Below are 23,938 nucleotides of genomic sequence, written 5' to 3' on the forward strand. Positions count from 1 at the left end.
CTCACTTTCGGAAAGCTTCGCTGAAAATGAGAATAAAAATAAAAATTATTGAATTGTTTTGCATCTTTTTCAGTAGAAATGTTTGGAAATGATTAAAATTTACTTCATACATTTGAGAGAAGTATAAAATTGATAATAATCATCTCTCTTATGTAAATGTAAGGGGATTTTATTTAAAAAATTTCTAGTATCCTGCGGACAAGTATATTTGGGAACAAACTCCTACGCGCGCGGGACAAATACTTTTAAAACTTATTTTACCTCACGATAAAAGAACGACAAAATTAAAATATATTCAACGTCATAAAACATTTGGTCGAGAAAAATTGCAGTGGATGTTTTCCATCAGTCGGTACAAAGCGGAAAGGGATGATCCTCCGCTTTTTAACTCACCAACATTTTCATCTTGCCTTTTGCTCCTCGGCAGACGGAACTGCGTGCATCAGTGACTGCTGGTCTTGCATTCGTTCCTTCCCTCACGACGAACACTCCTCGGTAATGCGCGTCTCAGTGCATTAACCTGGGCCGAGTATAGCACTCGCACGCATACCTATGTCAAACCTTTTGTAATGCGGTACAAACGCAAACCACCTTCCGCGCCCATCGGCGAGGAAACGCAAGCGACTTCCTTCCTCTCTTTCTGCCGCAAGTTAGAGTTCCTTTCGCAACCGTTAATTATCCCGCACGCGCAATTTCCGCGCTAGTTAAATTGCTCAATGTCAATTTTTTTTTGTTTCCTTGTTTCCGATATTGTTTCCTTCAGTATTATCTCTTTTTAATTATGACAATGTACTTTACAACGCGATTTATTAAAGTTTACCATCACATAATTAAGTCCTCGTACGCTATTAAATAATTACTTGCTTGCGATTTTCGAGAGGATCCTCAGGAGGATATCAAGGTAGACGCAAGGCAGACGGTAGGCAGAAACCTTGAAGAACGAGAGTAGAACGTGAAACGAAAGCGGATGTCGCGGCCGAGAAGGATGAAATCGTTAAAAGGAATGCGCAGTCGAGTGAAAGAGACTTCGAGAGATCGGCAGAGAGGGGTCGATCTCGGCCAGTTGAAATAATGTAGAGAGAAAGCTCTAAAAAGCTCCGCCAGAAATCCAGGAAGACGTCCGCCATCTCATTTTATTTCAGTTCTCTTAGCTTTCGGGGGAAGAAAATTTCCTGCGATATATTTTCTTCTTGTCTTCAGTCTTAACAACGTTACTTTTATAAATTCACTAATTACATTTACGGCTACTTTAGATTCGAGTAGTCTCTTTCGGGGAAACTCGAATGGCAGACTATCATATTTTTAACATTTAGTATTAAATACGTCGGAAATCATACTTGACAATTCTGTTTTATAAAAATAAAATTCAGAAAAAATTATTAGAAAACTCCAAAACCTATTAAATTAAATATAAGCAGAGTCTTGCATAAGAGAGCTCAGAATCAATTAAAATAAAGAATATTCTTGTATTATATAAATAAAGGATTGGTACATAACATGATATGATGTTCTTACATATTATATAATAAAACAAATAATAAATTTTTAGGAAGACAATGTTATAATTTCTGGGAAGACAATGTTATAAACAAAAGATTTCTTCAAAATTATAAAAAAAATGATTTATAACATTTAGTAATAAAGAATCGTACTATTTATCATATTGTGATTTGGTGTTTACGTTTTGATTGAGAAATCTTCCCGCGTTGTAAACGTCTGAGATGTTATGCATCAAGAGATTAAATCGCGATTTAAATTTACACAGTGATATCGTTCAATGACAACAATTTTGAGTTAAGGCCTTGATTTGTCTTAAGATGATTATTCCTTGTCCTTCCTAAAAATATTGCCTATCTGTAATTCCACCTTTCAGAATATTTCTATTTCTCTTTGGCATACACGTACGGTCGTTTTTATTTCCAGTTTAGATGCGTGTCTTGAATAAAGAAGAGAGGATTCAGGGCGAACCGAAACTCGTTTGACCTGCTGACTTGACAGTCTTACTAAAACACTCGGTAAAACCGCACTCGCAAGCTTTGACTGATTATTTTCTTCTTGTTTAATTATTAATAAAAGAATTCATTAAAAGTTATTAGAATTACTAATTGAGTGAAAATTAAATTAAATTTTATTTTAACTTTTAATTCATAATTTATAACATAACGTAATTTCACAATGTGGCAACAGCATATTATAAACATATAGAAAATTACAAGTGTGATATTTTACATGAATGATTTAATACAAACAAAAGTATAAAAGTATTTTGCGTTACTATATATTGTAATTATTACTAAACATTATCGTTATGCGTTGAAAGTCAATGTGTTTAAAGTTTAGTTAATTTAGATATTAAATCCGCGAGGAAACTGGTGGTGAGGAAACGCGCATGCAGGAAATATGCGGTGAACAAGTCTCACATGTATACGCTAATATATATAAATGTCGTAATACGTATTTTTAACGGGTCAACAGTTTCGTTTTGTGTCGCGTGGTGATAACAAGCGCAATTTCGGTATAAGTCAATCGCAGAACGCGTTACGAAAATCTCTTCCGTATATTACATTTAAAACTGAACGTTTGAAGTTTAATTGCAATTCCCGTCGTTGTTAATAAATTATATTAATTAGCATGAAATGAGGGGGATTTACGTAATTAGTTTGATCTCATTTTACATGCTCGCGCTATTCGTTAATAATAACGGTGTAACGGAAGGTCACAGTGTGAAAGATTATTTACGAGGTTTATACGCATTAAAACAAGTCACAAATCTTCGACACGGAATTCTTCCAGGTACTTTTTATTATTTACTTATTAGTTTTAATTTTTCTAAGAATATTAATTTTTTTAATATTTATGATAAATAATTAATTGTTTATATTTCTTTTTATTTACTTAAACGGCAAGCAAATGTATAATTTTTATTTGACTGTGTAAAAGCTAAAATATTTAGCTAAATAGCTAAATAATTAAAAAATAATATAGTATTTTTTTATCTTTGTTTAAAATTTAATTAACACATATTATATTTAACTTAACAAATCTAGCAAAATATAAATTACAAGGCATATATTATTGTTTTAATATTTATTATATTTATATTTTATATTTCATAATTAATTTTTTGACGACTATTTTTACTTTATGGGAAATGTTCAATCAGTTTGTTAAGCTGAATGTAAAAAAAATATCTATTTATTTTAACAAAATATTTACAAAGTATGAATATTCACGATTTTAAATTATTGTAAATTTGATTTTTTGGAATATTTTGGTCTTTATACGAGTATAATAGCAATAATCAACATTTTACAAAATTAAATTTCAAATATTTTGTAAAAACTTTGCAATATAAATGAGAATTAATTGAAAATAAGAAAAGGATATAAATAAAAAGAAAAGGGCATAAACAAAGTAAATAAACACGAGTTAATGACACAATGTGTATTAAAGATTACTTTGTACACAATTGATACTACAAAAATGGAACTTGTAATTTATATTTTATTTGTACTATATAAAAATATTTTTTGACAACTAATTATAAATTATTAATTTATAATTTATTATTTCTTTTTATTTGTTGTCATAAATTATACACCTTTTTGTTCACAATCTTTAGGCACTCTTTGGTGTGGCCGAGGAAATATCGCCCGCAAGGATTCTGATCTGGGCATGTACACAGAAATGGACAACTGTTGTCGAACTCATGATAGTTGTGAAGACTATATAAGACCAAAAAGTACAAGATATGGATTGTATAACAAATACATTTGTAGAAGGTAGGCAGGTACTGCAATACGGCAATTATGTTAAGCGCACGAGTGCATTTTCCTTTTCGACTTTTTGCAGCTCATTGTGCGAGTGCGAGTTGCAATTTCACAACTGTTTGACGCAAATACGCGGCCTTTATCCATACGCCGTGAGAAGAATATATTTCAGTACATGCAAGCAGTGCTTTCGTACCTTTTACGATCCCCAGGAGTGCATAAATGAGTAAGTACAATGAAATAAGTTTTTTTATATTATTGCCTTTATCATTTGCTATTTAACATAATTTTTTAGCAAATTTACATTTGAATAAATATTAAAATATTTATAATTAATTGTACGTTCTTTTTACCAATTCTGCTAGTCAACAAAATTTCAAGTAACATCGGTAAAGTTTATATTTTATGATTTCTTATTAATTCTATTTTTTATATCTGATATTCAAAAAGTCATTTTTATGTAATCAAAATAACTTGAAAATTTAAATGTGGAAAGTCCTTTCCATAGATTTAGATTTATGATAACAAGTAAACTTTTTTATTTATGGCTTCTTCATTACGAAATTACAAAGTAGATCGCTTATAACTTGGAAAAAAGCTTAAACTTACTTTTAGTTGTCAAATTGAAAATCGAGATAAAAGTTAAACTGCTCATGTGTGCTATATATATTGTTATGTATAGAAAAACAAAGTAGATATTTATAATAAGAATGACGCCTTGATAAATATTTCAATAACAAAAAGTATTGTGCTGCAGAATTTTTATTAATATTTTTATATTTAGTGAACAAAATCAAGATCTATCTTATTTAGTTTATATACGTTATCAAAAAAATATTTTTATTTGTTGACTAATGTTATCGGATCAACATGACGATAGTATTGGTGACTTTGTATATTTTTCGTTATACTCGCTTTATTAAAATTCCATTTGACAAAACACATTATATTCATGTAATTGTTATCGATCAATTTATATTAAATTGTAATTGAATTGAAATTGTTTGTTATATGCCGAGATTGGTTTCCCATCAATCATTAATTATATCATTGATCATAGGGGTCTTGATATAATCGAAGAGATGGACCGTAAGGGTCGTCGTGTTTTCTGCGCAAAGTTTGAGCGAAATCCAAAATGGGGCCACCGATACAACATTACTGCGCCAAAATTGATTCCTGCCACCGAACTTTCAACCTGGGATGATAAATCTATACAAATCGCTTCACGCTTCTATTCTGGGAAAGACGGAGAATATTCTAACGACGAGGATGACATTATCTATGATGAAAATTATGCATCAATTGAGGATAATTATAATTAATACATTTTGATGCTAAAGTTCATAACATGGTCACATTTCTGTCAAAAATACCGAAAACAGATAATAAGTCATAATTTTTAAAAATTATTTTTTTTTAGTTTGATCTCTTTAGTTTTAATTATAATAATATACACCAGATATTATTCAAAATATAGAGATTAATCCTCCGCCGGCAATTGAAATTTTTAAACACATCATCGATATTTTTATTGTGAATTTTGGTAGATAAATTTAATTCTATAAAAAAATATGTAAAATATAATCTGACTTCTATGATGTAAAAACTCGTTATTAAAGTTTTAATATTAGAATTTTTTAACACTTTTGTATAATTAGGAACATGAAAAATTTATTTTGTTCTTTTATTGAGAAAACTTTTATTGCCGAATTAGTTCTTTATATCTTTCATTTCACAAAGTTTATTCTTTAATTAATTTTTGTATAATACACCAGAGCTGCTGACTTTAACTGTTTCAGTTAAAATTTTGAAATTTTCGTGTGTTGGGGATATAAAATAATTATTGGATTATTGGAATGCTTATTATAATGCTTCATTATTGATGAATGTCTTAACAACCTATCTTAACAATCTGAATTTAACATCCAGAAATATTAATAATATATATTATCAATAATGACATAAATCTATTAGTTAGATTATCTATTAGTTAGATTAGTTATTTTGCTTTATAAAAAAATATATGCATATTTTATGAAAATGTATAAAAATATTTGAGATGTGTGAATAAACAAGATAATTTCTTTTTTACTTCAAAAATTTGAATGTTACAATTTCTTAACTTGAAAGTAATAATAGAGATAAAAGAGCTCGAGAGAATAAGCGCTGTTCAAGATGCGCAAATTGTTCAAGAATATCTCTCAATATTCAAATTAAATTTATTGAAGAGACCGTAGAACAAAAATAATCGTTAAAATGATAATAAATTCGTATGTTTTGGTTAATTTTCTAATCTTCTTCAGCGAAAAATATATGCTAAAAAAAGTTACATAATTAACATAAAAAATTAGCATAAACTTGAAAATAGACACAGAATTGTTAAACCAAGCATATTTGAATTATTTTAACTCTTAGTTTGTTTTTTATTATTGACATCAAACTTGACTTTTAAATGATCAGCGGCTCTCATAAATTGTCTCATTTTACTGTTTGACGATGTATGATCAACACGTTATTCCGTATTGTACATTTCATTTATTATTTTATAATTTGACTAAAAAATCTTTAATTGTTTGACATTCTTTACTATCAAGACTTTGAATTAGGCGGACGCGGGCTCGAACCAAAGCAACTGCCTAAGGCAGGAAGAATTCCGTGCGAGACAAGAGAAGAGTCTCGGACGAGAAGACTACCCGGGTAAAATTCGGATTCCGCGCGGGAAGCTACATTGCTGCCACGGGCCCACGCGATTGGCGGGGTCACGCGGCGCCGCTATCGGCCAATCAGGCGCTGGGAGGCCTCACTCCCGAAAAGCAGGTATCCCCCGCCGGGGTCTGCCAAAATTACTTGTGTTGTGGCACGAGTCGTGCATAAATTGTTAGAGGACGCAGGATTCACGACAAAGCGAGCATCCGTGTGAGTAGCGTTACAGAGTCTCAGAGCCGAGTCGAAGGGAGCTAACGGAAGGACCGAAAGGGAGAAGTTGCCGGTGAGACAAGCATAGAAATTCTGTATAATCGGCCGCCGATCTCCGACAACGTGATCTCGGGCGAATAGCACGTACCGAATTTGAGCCGAAAGACTGCGGCCCGTATAGGGGGCTACTGCGAGTAATTAATCTTTTTGCTGTCGCTTGCCGTTCGCTCGAATCACATAGATTTTCGTATTCAGTTCGTGTAAAGCTTGCCGCCCTGTCGCCACAGCGAAGTCGTCTCGTTAGTATGATTGTATGTTAACTCGCCATTTTGCATTGTACGCCACCGTTTGAGTCGTATTTCATGTAGAGTAGAGAAAATCATTGTACGACGTCTGATTAAAAGCCGCGATTGTTGCTGTAAACTTTGACCGACTAATAAATTTGGGATAACTCTCGCGATAATCGCCTGTTCACGTTCTTTTGTATTGTTTTGTGCTACGCTACTCGATAACTTCCGCTTATAACGAACTCATATATTCACGCTGAGACAAATTATTGTCACTACGGTAAATTGCGTACTTGAGACTAATACTTAGACGCTTGTAATCGTGTTCCTTATCAATATTAAATATATGTTTTTTTCTTATTATTAAAGGGAAGTAATTCTTATTTGTTCTCTCGCCTTCCGATTCACTCCCGCTCCAAATTACCGACCCCCGCTGTCCATGCGGGACTGAGCAGTCGGTTGTCGTCCGTCGCATTACAGAAATATCAAGAATAATTAATCGAGATTTAGAGGAGCCACAAAGAGCGGTACGTGCCTGGCGTCCAACTTAAATTAAGAGAGAATTCACAGTAATTCAATGAGTAGCTACCGACTTAGACTATCAGAGTAAAATCATTGGCTGTCGAATTGCGATCACAGAAAATCAACGAAGTTGTGTCATCAGTCGAGACTACAGTCACAATGCATATAAAAGAGAAATGGTTTTGTTTATTCACACATATACATATCTGAACTATTATATTTAAATTTTATAAACTGAAAGTCAATTTCTCGAATTATTTTTTCCAAATAAATTTTTTCTATGACCATTGAAATACAACTTTTAAGCGCTCCGCATGTAATGGAATAGCATCATAAAAATTTCTGATTCATGCAAATTTCTTCGTTTCTAAACACTAGAGGGAGTAGAAAGGCCTCAGGCTGCCACGTATGCGCAGCACATGTCTAAACGCGGTACAGGTACAATCGTGCCCCTCGAGTGCGATTCCGAAGTCCGCTCCGAAATTGCTTCGTTCTGGATACGGCGACTGTTTGCCGGTGCAGAGAAGAGAGGGAAGAGTGCTTGAAAATCTGCCGAGAATTTTATCGCGTTGTAGACACGCGAACGAATGAGCGAAGCTATCTCCATTCTGCGATTTCTCTCACTCTCTCCTGCTTCTACTTCTCTCTCTTTCTCTGCATTATCTTTTACAACTTGGGAGTCGTACTATCCATGGTTTCTTCCGCGCCCCTTTCTCACCTCTCGTCTCTCACGCGAAAAGAATGTGCAATTATGCAAAAATACGTGCGAAAGTTTTACCGTAGGCACTCATTCTGCGAAAGGATATTTGGAATTAATATCATTGGAAGGAAGAAAGCGAATCAGCGTGTCGTTGACGATTACTTTCTGTTTTTATACTTTTGTTTTTATTATTCATATTACTGTTCGCAGACGTTCTTTTCGCATATTTGTCAATGAACTAATTGATGAATCGCCGATTTGATAATCTCGCAATTTAAGTACTTGATAAGCTCTTCATGTATTATATTATGTAATCTATGTTACACTTTATTATGCTGTAACACGTTTCTATGAACACGTTTCTTAATTCTTTTACAAATAATATTTTTGCCAAACAATACTCTAAAAAATTTTAATCTTGTTATCTTCTCTGTATAGATCTAATTACCTCATAACTCATTTATTCATTTTTTATTTAATAATAAATTTGATTGAACGCACTACGCACACTAATGTATATTAAAACTACTGTATACCGATTTAATCTGTGTAAAAGAAAATGTAAATATTTCAAAATACAAAATACAGATTTTATTTAACAGCGTAATAAAGTATATTGAGGATTTCATGGTTTAATCCGTTTTTATATTTATATTAAAAACATATTTTTACGTCAATTTGTGTACGACGGCTTTAATATGTACCAGTGCGCACTGAATGCATCCATTCGAATTCGCTAAAAAACATTTTCCATTTTATTATAAAAACCCATGTAAAATGTAATTTTCTTTATGCACACGTTCATACTGCTGCTAGTTTGTCTGCACGAGTTCTAATATTCTTAGTAAACAAGAAACAAATAGTGATTGAGACAACATAATTTTTTTCTTAAACTCGTATAAGATAAATTATAATATTATTATTATATTGTATATCACAAAAAACATGATATGTATACAAAACAAGATAGATAGATAGATAAATAGATAGATAGATAGATAGATAGATAGATAGATAGACAGATAGAGAGAGAGAGAGAGAGAGAGAGAGAGAGTCAGAGAGAATAAATTTTTACAACTGTTGCGCTTGATTTAATCATGACAGGAGTTATTCTATTTCCATCAAATTGATCTATAGAGAGAAAAATCAAGTTTTTCCAAAAATCAATTCTCAATTTTATTCGTGTCGGTTTTATATGCGACATTTTGCGAGATTCTCGCACAGACAAGATTCTTTTATTAAAGGACATACTTTTTATCCTTCTTAGGCGCTATTAAAAAGCCTTTGGAAATATCGCCACGACACGAAGCTCGCTCGTTTGAAATCTCTTGCTCTCTCTTTCTCTCTCTCTCTCTCTCTCTCTCTCTCTCTCTCTTCTTTAAGTACCTCATATTATAAAGTTCCCTGGAAGAAAATAGCAATTACTAATGTAAAAAATGTATAATAAATTCTCTCTCTCTCTCTCTCTCTCTCTCTCTCCTTCTCGCTCTTTTTTTCTCTTTGTTGCTCGTAATCTACGGACAGAGCGGAAAACATGAAAGCGTCTAATGTTTTGAATGATTTTCGCTGTAGTTTGAACAGAATTTCTAATTGGACTTTTATAAACGTGAATTTGAACGGCAATGATGACAGAATTTTAATTAAAGCCTTTCGAGGTTTTGTCCCTCAAATCTTTTAATTTCTATCAAAGGAAGCACAAACTAATATTACGTCGAGATGCCTCATTTGCCCGATAAATTATGACATAATTAGCATGATAATAATGATCTCTTGTAAAAAAATAAGAAATACAAAATAAATTGCTACTATTAATTGGTCCAAGCAAGGTAAATCTCATTTTTAAATAAAGAATATCATATTTAATGTATACGATATTAATTTGTTCAAAATTAATATCAAACTTAACAAACAAAATATTGGTAACGAATTTATTCCGTAAAGCATTAAATATTTCTGTTATAATTGGTTGATTTTCAGTACTTATTTTTGGGGCGTACAAAGTGTTCTGCTATGCAAACAATTGTGTTGTCATTCGCAATTCGACGAGGCTTGAGGCGGTAGGCAGCGGCATGAATCACTTCTTGTCGTCACATTATTATTTCACAAAATAATGCAACCGTTTCTCGTGAATAATTAATATTGCACAATAATATATAGCGAGATATCTCAACGCAAAGTCATTCGCCAAACAAAAAACCTGAATTCGATATTTTCGGAACTGCCGCGTACAATATATGTACCAATGTATTTTTATAGGAATTTTGAGTAAAAAAATATTCCACTGCATTGAGGGAAGCAAGTAGTTGCATAATTTAACTTACAATAATTTTAGTTAACACTGCTTGAACGTTTTTAGTTTTATTAAACATATATTTTAGTTATTATTACCACATAGTGTGTAGAAGTGAATTTAAAAAAACTATTATATCCATATAAAATTGCGATAATATTTACTGAATGAAAATGTTTATTTTATTTATCATTTTGATATTTTACTATACCATGGTAAACATTTAAATAATATACTCGTATCTCGACAAAGCCTCTTCAAATTCTTTTTCCGACATAATCGATATGCGCATCTAACAAACGAGTTATCTATCGGTGTGGCGATAACAATTAACTGCCAATAGAAGGAGCATTTTTTGCTATCGATTTCCAGCTGAACGCAGTCAGAGCAATAAGTTAACCAAAGTATAGGTATAACACATCGATTAGATTAGAAGTTACATAAGATAAATGTATAATACTTTTACCTACTTATACGGTCAAAAATGCACATGTATCGGAAATGGAAATGAAAAACGCTATCGATAAAATTGGGATTGAAATTTCTCAGACATCACATAATAACAAGTTAGATCTTGAGAACCAGTAAGACTCGTCATAGATTACATGTCGCATTCACGATTGCAACTCGGTGCACTTGGCAGCGTAACGGGGATTTGCATAAGCGCGTTTGCGTAAGAGATTATTTTAAAGCACTTGGAATAATTCTCCTGCTCCGCGTCATATCAGAAATGATTCCGGCAGAGAATTATGATAAATTGATATATTTTGTTTATGTTTGACACGTAACAGATTTCATGCGAAACTTCACGCTTATTTTTCTCAAACAATAGTTTTTCTAAAATGTTCCTTAATTTTTTAATTCTATTTAAGTTCCAAAATACGCCATTAACCTTACGGGCAAATGTTGCATATTTGTAACGTTCACTTTAAAATTAAAATTGAGATAAATTTGGAGTTAATTTTGCAGATTTTGTGCAGATTAATTAATTTAAGTTTTAAAGAACGGAAATGTTACGTATATATTATACCATAGCATTGAAATGTATAATAATAGTATTCGGTAAATTAATAATTCCGTACGGTTTTTTTACTTATAATAAAAGACGATACTTACAATAAAAAAATTTTTATAAAAGACAATAGCTTCAGTAAAAAATGGCCGTTGCGATCCATTATTTACTATTTTTTTAACCGCATCTGAAATGTCACCTGTCAATAATAATATGCGATTCCAAAATTTGTTTAGAGCTGTTCAGAGCACCTAAAATCATCAGTAAAAATCACAAGGAATTATTGGAAAAATTAATAAAAGACATTGTTTTTGAAAAATGCTTTTAGAGGGTTAAAGTGCTGTAGGAGTTTTAAATGTACATTAATGACATGTTTGGCATGAAAAAAAGGATTGCAAGAAAATATTTGCAATATTTTGAAATAATGTTTTCGCGTTTGGAAACTTCCTGGAGAAAAGAAAGTGACATAGTCCACGTGTCGCCACTTTAGCCTCATATATGCAACGTTATTCTTTATCGACACCGACGACACAAAACCACGGGCGGTTTTTATTAAAATGTTGAACCCTCCCGCTATCTTTCCTCTTTTTCGCCGTAGAAGAAATCAATTTGAACTCTATGACGATATCATCGTCTATTCGATTCTCGTGTCATTCTTGCCCGAATTTCGATTTCGTTTGAATCATGCGCGTGATATCGACTCACCTGCCAGATGAGAAAAAGAAAAAAGGAAAAGGTAAAATATACAGGGTGGGAGGAGAGAATCGAGGCGACGTTCTGAAAGGATTGGAAATGGGAAGATGTCGCGTTTCTTGGCGACGCGTTTAGATCGCTGCGCATCCCGATTTCAACCGTAATCCGCAGGATTCCTATAACCACAAAGGCAGATAGATCATTTCCACCCCTTTTGCATCACGAACGTGTGCATCTCACTGTGAATAGAGACATCACCCTCGAGAATTGAGTTATCGAGAAAGTAAAGGCAAATCGCGTGTTATTCAATGCGTTCCTACATAATGGATCGTTATTACAAGACCGATAGAAATGTTTAACATTTAAAATTGAATGTAAATCGATGGTGAGAAAACAAACGAACTAAAACAAGTCACGTAATCAAAGTAACAAAACAAAATTTATTATAGAGAAGAAGGTGTAAATATGCCATAATACCACCTTGTCCTCTATAATTTATTTACATTTAATATTTTTTCGATTTCTAAAAATTCATAAATTTGTTCTTAATGTAAAAATATCTAAAATGTAGCAATTTATAGTTAATACATTTATTCAAAATATAGCAATTTATTAAAAAAATTTCTTAAAAATTCAAAAATTCTTTTAATTGGATGATTCTTCCATATTTAATTTGAAAATAAAATAATAAAAGATGAGAAAAACGGAAGAAATATGGTAGATTCTTCTCTACTGTTTATTTTAAGAAATAGCTTGTCCTCTGGTCACGTGGAGTTGATTGATCCTCGGATGTGTATCGAGTACACATCTTCGCCAGCGAGGAACCAACAATGGCCGTTGATCACCTCGAGAATCGCACGACTCTCGTATGGCATAAACGGCATGCGGACCTTAGATCACGTAGACTTTAACAATAGCGGATTCTTCGCCACGCAGACAATGCACACTGATCGGGTCGAGTAAGAGTCTACTCGTCTTTGTTTGACTAGTTATACAATGCGAGGGAGCACGAAGAATAACTAATTGTACACTTACGGGTTAATATTTCAATTTAAATTCTAATCATTACTTAATATACTTAAAATTAAATATTAAATATGTAGTTTATAAGATTTTCAAGCAGAGCATAAAATTAAAAGATTTATTTATGAGAAATTTTGTGTTTTAAGTTTTTGTAATTTTGTATTTTATGAAATAATTCCATGAATTTTTTCCATCTTTATCTATTCTTCAATAGAAAATTGAATATTATAATCATTAATTAAAATACTTCAATTAAAAGTCCTATTAAAACAACAATTGCATGAACAAGTAGAAGCTTTTAACATCATATGAAAAAAAAACTCGATGCAGAATTCAGAGAACAATACATGATTAGGCAAGTTCGATAACGTATTTACCGCTTAGAAGGAAAAATCCGCAGGCTACAAGGGTTCTATAATCGGAATAACAATGGCCGATCATAGCCGACACCGTTGCGGCAAGGATCAGGATCGCGGCGACCACTTGGAACGGTGCGGAGATCCTGAAACAAGAAGATTGAGAAAAAACATGAAGACTCGAATTAGATCGTCATTAAGGATGAGGAAGCGTCGCCGCCATTTATTTATGCATTCGCAACACTACGCATTTTAAATGCGCTATTTTTAAATGTTCTAGCTTCTACATCGCGTTTCTTGGGGAAGAAAAAAAACAATAATAGCAGCAGCTATTCGTCTATTGCAACCTCCCCCCCCCCATTCTTGGAATCGGTAGCAATTTATAGCAGCCTTTATTAGGGTGCTAAAGTGTGACTTTACGTTTTACTATTTTTTTCAAGCGCGTCAAGCTGTGAATAAAGATTGTAAACGTAAGAATAATTGATCGGGGACATTTTTATGAGCAAACGGGGACGATATCTATCATAAATATCGCGATTTATCCGTCGCAATTTCTTCCACTTAAGATTCCGTACACAATGTTGCCCCTTTCCGAGTCGTATTTTTAATTTCGGTACGCATTCCGTAAAATGGATTAATATTGATATTCATTAATGTTTTTAAATTAAAAAACAGTTTTAAAATAAACTTAAAATGTTATTTTAGTTTAAACTGTGCTGTGTTGATATTTCATATGTTATGCCGTTTATAAAGGATTTCGAATCTTTATAATTATAAGAATCATTCAGTATAAATAATTAGGGTGAACTTCCGAAAACGTCCAACGCCCGATCGCCATAAATTTTGGCAGAAATATTCCAAATGATGTCATATGAATGCCCTTAAATGGATTTTTATCGACATGATGATTTAATACCAAAAATATTTACACAAAATTATGTATCGCTGGAATGGAGTTTCGTAAATGTTGCTTCAGTGCCATGAGGCATTCGACTTTCCACGCAAAGCGAGGATGTTTTTGTGACTTGTGTCAAGACTCAAAACCATAAATCAATATTTTCTTGTAGGAATACGATATTATAAAACGTGCCTGAGTCAGTTCTCAAAAAATGGTATGCAAAAAGATTTACGAATTCATTAAGCTCCAAGAAGAGTAAGACACTAAAATTTCTTAATTTGTACCTCAATTTAGTATTTGTACTTCAGTTTGAGTAATAAATCAATTATTTCGTTTTCGACACCGTTTTCTGGTTCTTCAATCAACCCATTACAACTACATGATAACGTCAATACGAAACGCAGTTACGAAAACGCATCCTAAGTTACAAAAAGAGTCAAGAGACAAGAGTACGTTCAGTTCTAACTAAAGAATAGTCGCGTCTATAATTCAAATATATTCCACGAAGAGAAGAAAAAACCCGAGGTGAACCGCGAGGAATATCGAGTACGTGCTCCATGCTAAAAATTCAACGAAAACGACGTCTATATATACGACTTTACGTTTCGTAAAATTCCTGCGATACTCCATTCTTAATCCACCGCTTCACTCGCTCCTCATCCTCGGCGCGGTTGCAGCCTGCGCTTCCGGAGGAACGCGAGTCGTTACATCGCAAGGGATTGTCGTTTATAAGCGGAGGGCGACCACCGCGGAATGTTTCGAAGCAGCGCTATAATACACACGTATTCGTAGCTATCGGGGTAAATGGGGCATACCGGGTAACGGCGCGCAGCAGCCCGCCTATCGACCTGCTCCGACATTTAAGTCTCGATCTCGCGGCAATTTCGTGGCGCGACTCCTGTCAGTTGCTGCGGCTCCTCTTGTTTCCGCGCAAGCTCGGCTTCAAGCATCTGGGTACGATAAGCCGCATTCGCGTGCATTTATAACCGCGGGAATTATTTAACAAAAAAAAAAAAAGTTCGGTAAAATCCGTAAATCTGGAAAAAAAATACGGAATTTTGGACAAATCAAGATGACTAGAATGGGAAGTTGTTGAACTTGAATAATTGTGTTATTTCGTAACGAGAGTAGAGAGAATAAAATTTAAGCACTGGGTACACATTGAGAAGAAACCCGTTATTTTTGTTAACACATACAAATATATATATACATATATATGTGTGTATGTGTGTGTATGTATATATTATATAAGCAAACATTTTGTTTATCATGTGCTGGTGCAAGATTATCTTATCTTCAAAAGTCTAACAATTTTTTATTCTAATCGTATTTGAAGTATTTAAATAATCTCGATCATGAAAATTTTCATTTTGAAATTTAATATATTTTTATTTATATACAAGTTTTTATGTTGGATATATAATTAATTCTGTAATAATTAATTCTTTTAATATATATTAATGTATTTTAATAGACAATTGTTCTTTGTATCGCATCGCACTGCGCACAAAATTATAAATAGAATAGTATTCTTGATTTCGACAAAAATTGTAAATTGTTTAACAGAGTTGGTAAAAAAATCATGTTTTAAATATGTTTCAAACATATTTCTTTTTTGTAATGTTTAAAATATATATGAAGCATTAAAACCGTGTGTTAAAAACAACGTTTCGTTCTAAAAAAAAAAAAACATCTTTTGCCAATCCTGTTACTTAATATTGTTAAAATTGAGTGAGTTAAATTGATTGTAAAATTTTTGATTAGTCGAAACTAAGTTATTATAACTTTCCGTAGTTTTGGGTAAATAAATCATTTTGCGCGCAATTGAGCGACCGTTGGACGGCTGCTCGAACAGTTTGACGAAATTACGCTCACTTTTAGCGCTTCCGAAACTCAAGGTTTCGAAGCGTAAAGCTCGAAACTCTCGGCTCGTGCACGCCACAATGCAATCGCGCGTCGTCTCGCAGTTCCGTCGTCGTGTGGTAATACCGTAGAATCGAATTATGCGGCGTCGGTCGCCGCGGGAGATGGGAATTAATAGTTTCGGTCGGCGAGGAGAAAAGCTACGCGTCGACGCGGCGATGAGGGAATAGGGACGCCGACGTTGTTCGCCGATGGGACCGGGTATGGATATTGGGCAGTGGGCTGGCAGACTTGCCTAGCAATAAATCAGACCCGTCCTGCGGTAATATACTGCTCGGTCAGCCTGTTTAACCGTAATAAAGCGCATTGCTCCCAGAGCGACTGGAAATCAAGAAGTCTCGCAAGACACGGTTTTTCGCCTTTCAGTAAACTCCGCGAATCGATCACGACGTCGCATTCCAGAATTACATTTCGCGAATGTAAATTATGAAAGAATTTTGTTGTATAAGGTTAATCTCCTGTGGATACTGGAACAAAAATAAGTGCAAGTGCTTTCAATAAATATTAAATTAGTGCAAAAGTTTTTGGAAGTTTTTGAATTACCATTTAAATAATCCAATTTTTTAAAAAGCAGCATTTAAATGAAAATTGACAAACTCATAAATGACATAAAATTATTTCTATACAAATATACAAATATATGTATGTATATAAACAGTAAAAAATATTTTGTATTTGCGTTAAAATTGGTCCTTGTGTTAAAAATATGATCTGACTTGTGTCAATTTTTTTATATATTTAAATATTAATTTAATATAACATGATTATTTAAACATTTAGTTCTAAATTGATATTTAATATTTCTTAGTATTAAAGTATTGTACAATTTATGAATACGTAAACAAGTAACGTAAAAAAATAATATTATTACAAACGTAAATTCTAAAGCCAATAAATAAAAGGTTAATATACGTGTTAATTTAAAATATTATAATGTTAATTATATATTTCAAGAAATATACTCCTACTGTTTATATTTAAATTGTTTAGATCAAATTTTACATAATGTTTGTGTTGCATTTTAATATATTTTTTTCATCTTTTATAAAATTAATAGAAAGATTTAACTGAAACATTTGGGGCACGTAATTAATAATCTTAGAATTTATGTTTTAAAACTATGTATACTGTTTTTATATTATTTGTTTACAAATAATTCATAAATTGTGTTATCTTAACACGAAGAAATATTAAATATCAATTTAACACAAACTTTTCAACTGTACAATAGAATAATATTTGTGTGACTAGTCGTTTTCTCGTAATGTTTAAAAGTCGTTTGTAATGTTTAAAAAGTCAAGGCTTTCTGCGCTATATAGACTTTTAAATTATGAATCTTGTCGCGTAGATATGATTTTGTACGAGAGACTTAAAATTTGTTGAAGATGTATTGTAGTTAAGACGCGATTAAACTTGAAAGTATGTGAGGAAAAATCGCCGAGACTTTCCAAAATTGCAGAATGTCGCGCCGAACTGTCTCGAAGATGAAGTAGACGAAAGTTTCTTTTTGAATAGACGACAAATATCTTTTCCACTTCGATTTGATAGCAATCGAGGGAAAACAAATGCTTACTCAAAAAGGTAACACATTATTACTTTCTCGTTAACAATAATAGTAATAAAAGTAACACGTTACTTTTAGAAATTAATATAATGAGCTACGATAACGAGTTGTTTGTTTCTTATAAAAAGTGACTTATAAAAAATGCGTTGCTCTTATAAAGTAACGTTCTCCTGAATACGTATACACAGGATCCCTAAATAATATCTCTAAATTCTCATATATGGAGTACGAGATATTACACTTTATGCCAAAATAAATAATTTTTTCTTGCTGCTCAATGCCTGTTATTTCTTCACCGCAGGGTGAACGTGGTACTTCAAATACGTTCAAATACAACATGTTATCTTTACGAAACAAACAAAACGCTCGTCTAAGAGGAGAAGGACGTTTACATAAAGAATGTGTTACATCGTCGACCACAAGCATCTCGATGCTCGCTCCGGATCAATTGGGACAATTTGACGAGCGACCGGTCGGCGATACGCCATTGCCCAGTTTCGGAGTGCCTATCCCGGTGCGTAATGCCGCATAACCGTTCTGCATTACATACGGGTGTAGAATCGGTATGCGAGCGCAACCTCCCCGCGTCCATGCTTGGGCGCGCGCGCGCGCGCGCGCGCGCGGACGTAAGCCCTTTTCTTCCCTCCGAGAGGTAGGGGCGGCATGTATTTCGCGGGGTGAATAGCCGACGCGGTATGTTCCTGGCTCGACGCCAGGCCGGGGTAACTATCAGCGCTACCACATTAATAGAGTTTTATTGTTATTTACGGCAAGGGTAGGTCGCGCCCAACCCCCACGCCAGTCCCTTCACACGCTCATATCGCTCTAATAACCCGCCACGAATTAATCGTCGTGCGTTCGATTTATTTTATTACACGCTACTTTAAACGCCATTCGTACACCGATTGCTATTGCAGTTTGTAATCGTCCCTGCGAATAGCGACGCGTTCGATTATCCCGTAAATCGCCACGATTGTGATATTCGTGCATATGTAACATAATTCCGTTTCATGAGTAGGATATTATTACATGATAAATATCATTGTTCTTTTCATTAATCCTTATGCATGCATATTTATCGTTCTAACGCCGGTACTTAAGTACTTACTAACGTAAGATGCCCTTTTTACTTTAAGAATTTGTTTTACGTTTTTACTGTTAAATTCATAATGTCAAATTATAGCCAATTTGAATTGTTTTTCAGCCATAAGGCTAGGAGACTTATATTAATATGTATTGTATTGTATATACGGATGGAATGACTCACAACGTTCAGCTTTCTGATATAATCGACAGTTCATTGTTACTCGCACTTTACAGCGTTACTACATTCGTGTCGCCGTCGCCATCTCGCCATCTCTCCTTCTCGATTCTCGCGCCCCTCCCTCTCGCTCGCTACATCATATCAGTACGCGGTGCCCCGTCGATATTGCCTATCGATATTCGATCCGCCACAATAAGTCGCCATTGTTTCTATTCTATATATTGTTAATTTAAGTAAAATAATAAAATTAAACATTAATTTAATTAAAAAGAATGTAACTTTACTATTTATTAAAAGCATACGTTAATATGGATGTTGCTTAGTTTTAAACTAAGCAAAGAAATGGATTAATTTTGATACATATGAAAGTTAAAAATAGCAAAATATTGTTTAACTTAAAGGTTTGAGTTATGTACCATTGCTTCTTTGATATTTAACAGTGTTGGATATTTTATAAGGTTTCGTGATCCTCATGTGAAACAAAGAAATAGAAAGATGCGTCGCAATAACACTGTCATAAATTGATGAACGTTTAAAAGGTTAGGTCTATTTAGAAGCTAGCTTATATAAATATTTTTCAAATCTTATGGTTTTTTTCTTAAGTACCCTCAAATTTCTTACAGTGAAAATTGTTTTTGAAAAAGGGTGAAAATATTAAGAAAACTAGAGCGAATGAAAATACAGCGCGGTACTTGGTGCGCGAATTCAACAAATAGTTAATAAAAATTAAATATAAATATATTTAGCTTGCTGCAAAAACTCGAACATTTCGGCCACATTTGGAGCCATTCTCAGTGATACTCAGTAGGTTAAAAATTGAATTTTTTACATTTCTGCATAAAACGAGCGAAAATCCTCGTTCAAAAATAAATTCAACATCGTTCTATGCCAGTGTTGATTTTAAAAAGAAACTTAAGAGGCATTGAGTGTTATAAAATATAATAAAAAAACCAAAAAAAATTAATAAGTATCTCAATTATCATAAAATGATTTATAAATATTCATCTTGCTCATCACTTGTCGCACCCAAACTGTTTCGAAAAAAATACTGTATCTTAAATATTCGTTTTAATGGAATTTTTCAGAATTCAAATTCAACGCAATATTTTAAAAGAAAAAGGTGTTTTCTTTTCTTGCACAAAAAAATTATTAAAAATTTGTAAAATGTTTAAAAATTAAACTAATAGAATTACTATTTACAGTCTTGACCATAAAAAAGTATAAAATAGCCCCACAAATTAAAGTAAACATTTATTCGAACTAAAACTAAATTGGGAACTAGCTTTATTAAAAAATAATAAAAATATATTTTCAATATTTTTATTTTAATATTAAAAATTTATTTTCACAACAATTTTATTACTTTATTAGTTTAATTTCAGCCTTATTACCGCTTTTTCCAAAAAAATGGTTCCAAGAAAAATCCACAAAAGTTTTATATTCATAGTCAAGCTGTATTTGTGTGTCAATCCTATCTTTTATAGAATAAGCAAAAAGCGTAAAGATCGAATAAAATATCGTATAATTTCCGAAGGATGAAAAAACATTTCCATTTTTATTTCCTTAATTTTACAGCCAATAGCAAGCTGCTGCAGCTTTCAAATTAGAATCGAATTACGAAACTTTTACTTCGGAAAAGAATCTTTGCAAGCGAAAGCGGGAGACAGACGTGATTGCAAAACAGAGAACGTCTGGATGAGGATGTACATTTAAAAGTTCTCGTTATCGCCGCCGTAATTTCGTCGACAAACTCGATCAATTCGTCCGCGTCACGTTCGCGCTAATGTATCTCCGCTCGTCCGCGTTCCAGCTTACAGCATCTTACACTTTAGCGTGAAATTTCAGAAGACGCGACACGGCACGGCACTGTCACACGAGCGTAGCAGCTCGGATTTCGCAGAAGTGCCACTTTGCCCGGTGTCGCGTCTCTCGCATCGCATTGCATCTTCCCCGAAATTATTGACCTCCGGCTCGATGCTTCAGCTTTTTGCTTAAAGATTGCTTTTGTAGAAACAGCCCGTTTTATGTTTGGAGCCTCGCTTCACAGGACAATAAAATTCTTGCTTTGGTCTATTATTGTAACATCTTCATTACATCACTGATAGGTTAAAACGCAACTTAATTCTCACGTCAATTATACGTGGTTTACATTGTTGCACAATCTAAATGATGATTTTCATATATTTTTAGTTTCTAAAAATAAATATAAAGTTAAAAAGTTTCATTACTACAAATTGAAAAATCAAGGACTTGATTTTTGAGAAATTTTACAAATTTGAATAATTTACTACTTTTTACGAAGTAAAATACATAAGAATCATTTGTTGAGAAACCAAAAAATCTTGTAAATCAACATAATTTTTTAACGTTAAATATAGCTAATAAGTTTAAGTATTGTAATACTATATGTCACTTAAAATTATACATAAACAAATAAAATTCATATTCGCCTATATATATTTAACAAATATTTAAATTGTTTATAGCGATATTCACGATTTTGCGTTATCACATAAAAAATTTAAAGCAGAGTTTATAAAAATTGATGGTTTTGAAAAGCGTATCTCTTTCAGCATAAAAATAAGTTATACATAATTAACACTTATTTTTTGCTGAACAAAATATTGATCAAGATTTGATATTATTTTTAATATTATTTTAAAGTATGCGAAGTATAATGTTTAAGATTCGGTGATTAACTCGTCAAAAATATATTTTGCAAAATCGCACGGAAAAAAAAAAAATAACATAATGAATTATTTTTGTAATAACCTCATTTTGGAATTAATTGTTATTTGAAAATTAATTTCTCAAACACTGTTGGGGAAAAATTATAAAGTCCTTCTATTTTAATCCTTCAGCTGACATATTTATTTCCCATTTTGTTACTTAACAAATATAGACACTCGTATGACATCCAGATTCGCGTTACAGTTAAAATAATAAACGCAGTTAGCGATCTCGTCGATTGATTAAAGTAAATACGCGCTTTGATCACAGGATGTCTTTCGTCATAGATTGCAAGAAGCCAATTTAGCAGACTCTCATCGTCACAATAAATAATTGCGATGCGTCAAAGTAACGATTTTAGTGCACCAGACTCGTTAACGCGCGGATTATGGCCGCGCTTTGAAGCGTCCCGACGCTTTTCCTACAGGAGATATAGAGACTGCTTCTAATTAAACTAAGTCTTTGATCTCCGAAAGCTCGAAGAAGCCGTAACGAATGTCAAGCGTTGGTTCTTCCGTTATTAATTCGAATAAAATTCCGAGTGTTTGCCTCGACGTCATCACGTTAAGTGTATACGTGATACGGAAATGTGAATTGCTGATAATTGCCAAAAATATTGAGAATCGCGTGAGATCTCCCAGGGGTTTTATTACAATCTGTTCAGCATAAGTGAAATCGTGATTTAAAAGAAAATCATTAAAATTATTACAACAAGGATAGTTTTTTAAAAGTTATGAAATGAAAATGATAAATTTGACATTTCATCAAGTTAAGAGTATATTCTTTTTGCCGATGTTGTTTGATTAGTCAATAATTTTCTGTCAAGTAATTTTTCTTCCCTTTTTTCTGAGAAAATTTAATTCTTTGAGTTGCGTCACTTTTAAAGTAAGAAAGCGACACATTTATAGAAACTTTTTTACTTGTTTTGACCTGAGGGGAAACGCCCCTTAAATTTTTTTAACACTTTCTGACAGTTCCGGAACACTTTGTCTTATATATATTAAAATTTAAGATACGCGGCACGTAAAATTATAAATAGAATTTTATCCAATAAAGTCTCTCGCATTATATCTCGACTATAAAGTAGGCTTTATGATTAATATTAAGGTTCTCTCAGCATTTCTTTGCATCTCTTTAAATAAGATGAATATCGGCATCATTAAGGATCGTGGAAATGAAGGAAGGAATATAGTTTGACGAAAAACGAGTATCGCAAAGGGCATCTAAAGGCACGTCGGAAAACAGGGGGACCGGTTACCGTACGAAGATAAATGTTCGTATTCGGAGTAGTTACAACGGGCTCGTTTAATTTAAGCGGCTAAAGACGTCACGTATTTGATAAACGAGAATTCCAAACGTTCGGTTGGCGCCATGTAATTCATTCGTGAATTTTGCCCTTATTCGTACGTCGATCATGCCAGTTTTGCGCGTGTGACTATTTGATGTTATTTCATATGTGAAAAGGAATAGTAACGGCAATAACTGCATAAACGGTGGAAGCTTAAATTTATTTAATTACTATGTAAGAATTACTAATTAAGAATACACATAATGTATTCTTGATACAAATTTTTAATTGAAAAAAACTTATTCCACTTATTGTGAAACATTACTTTACTATAGTACAATATATCACATTCAATATAATCATATAACACACATACAGTAGTATCATTCTCTAGTAATTAATCAGACGCTAAAGTTATTGTCGACTATACATTAAACGTTATAACTCTACCTCACCGCAATTATCATGAATTTTTCCGTTTTTCTCTCTTTTGCCGAGCGGAACGCGGAACAAGAGCAGACGTGCCCCCAACGTTTCCGCTTTTGATGCAAGCGGAGAACGCGAGCGTGTGCCAGTCGAGCAAGTTACGTCGACGGGAGACAATGACGGGCTAGTAACAATAGGAACGTAGAAAAGGGTGGCAAGATGGCCACCGTGTCCGGAGGGACGGCAGAGGAGAGGAGCGGGCGGGGGAGGGGGGGC

General features: G+C 33.1%; 2 protein-coding genes across 3 annotated transcripts in view; one reads left to right on the plus strand and one right to left on the minus strand.

Moving 5' to 3' along the window:
- Positions 1 to 23,938, minus strand: part of LOC108753739 — a 125,110-nt gene that overhangs the window by 26,169 nt on the left and 75,003 nt on the right. For both annotated transcript variants that reach the window (XM_018495614.1, XM_018495606.1), the window contains exon 4: positions 13,591 to 13,715. In XM_018495614.1, coding sequence (XP_018351116.1) covers positions 13,591 to 13,715 — 125 coding nt within the window. The remainder of the gene's footprint in view (positions 1 to 13,590; positions 13,716 to 23,938) is intronic.
- On the plus strand, positions 2,493 to 5,110 carry LOC108753752. The gene is made up of 4 exons (XM_018495628.1): positions 2,493 to 2,793; positions 3,623 to 3,782; positions 3,853 to 3,996; positions 4,831 to 5,110. The coding sequence occupies exons 1-4, from the start codon at positions 2,637 to 2,639 to the stop codon at positions 5,090 to 5,092; spliced, it is 723 nt and encodes a 240-aa protein (XP_018351130.1). The 5' UTR covers positions 2,493 to 2,636; the 3' UTR covers positions 5,093 to 5,110.

This window comes from Trachymyrmex septentrionalis, unplaced genomic scaffold (assembly GCF_001594115.1).
Source record: "Trachymyrmex septentrionalis isolate Tsep2-gDNA-1 unplaced genomic scaffold, Tsep1.0 scaffold114, whole genome shotgun sequence".
In the NCBI taxonomy this organism is placed as follows: Eukaryota; Metazoa; Arthropoda; class Insecta; order Hymenoptera; family Formicidae; genus Trachymyrmex; species Trachymyrmex septentrionalis.

Excerpts from the sequence above, each read along its gene's own strand:
- LOC108753752 (XM_018495628.1), top strand. The coding sequence starts at position 2,637 with ATGAGGGGGATTTACGTAATTAGTTTGATCTCATTTTACATGCTCGCG. Across the intron at positions 3,783-3,852 it reads AACAAATACATTTGTAGAAG|CTCATTGTGCGAGTGCGAGT; the intron begins GTAGGCAGGTAC and ends GACTTTTTGCAG. Across the intron at positions 3,997-4,830 it reads CCCCAGGAGTGCATAAATGA|GGGTCTTGATATAATCGAAG; the intron begins GTAAGTACAATG and ends CATTGATCATAG.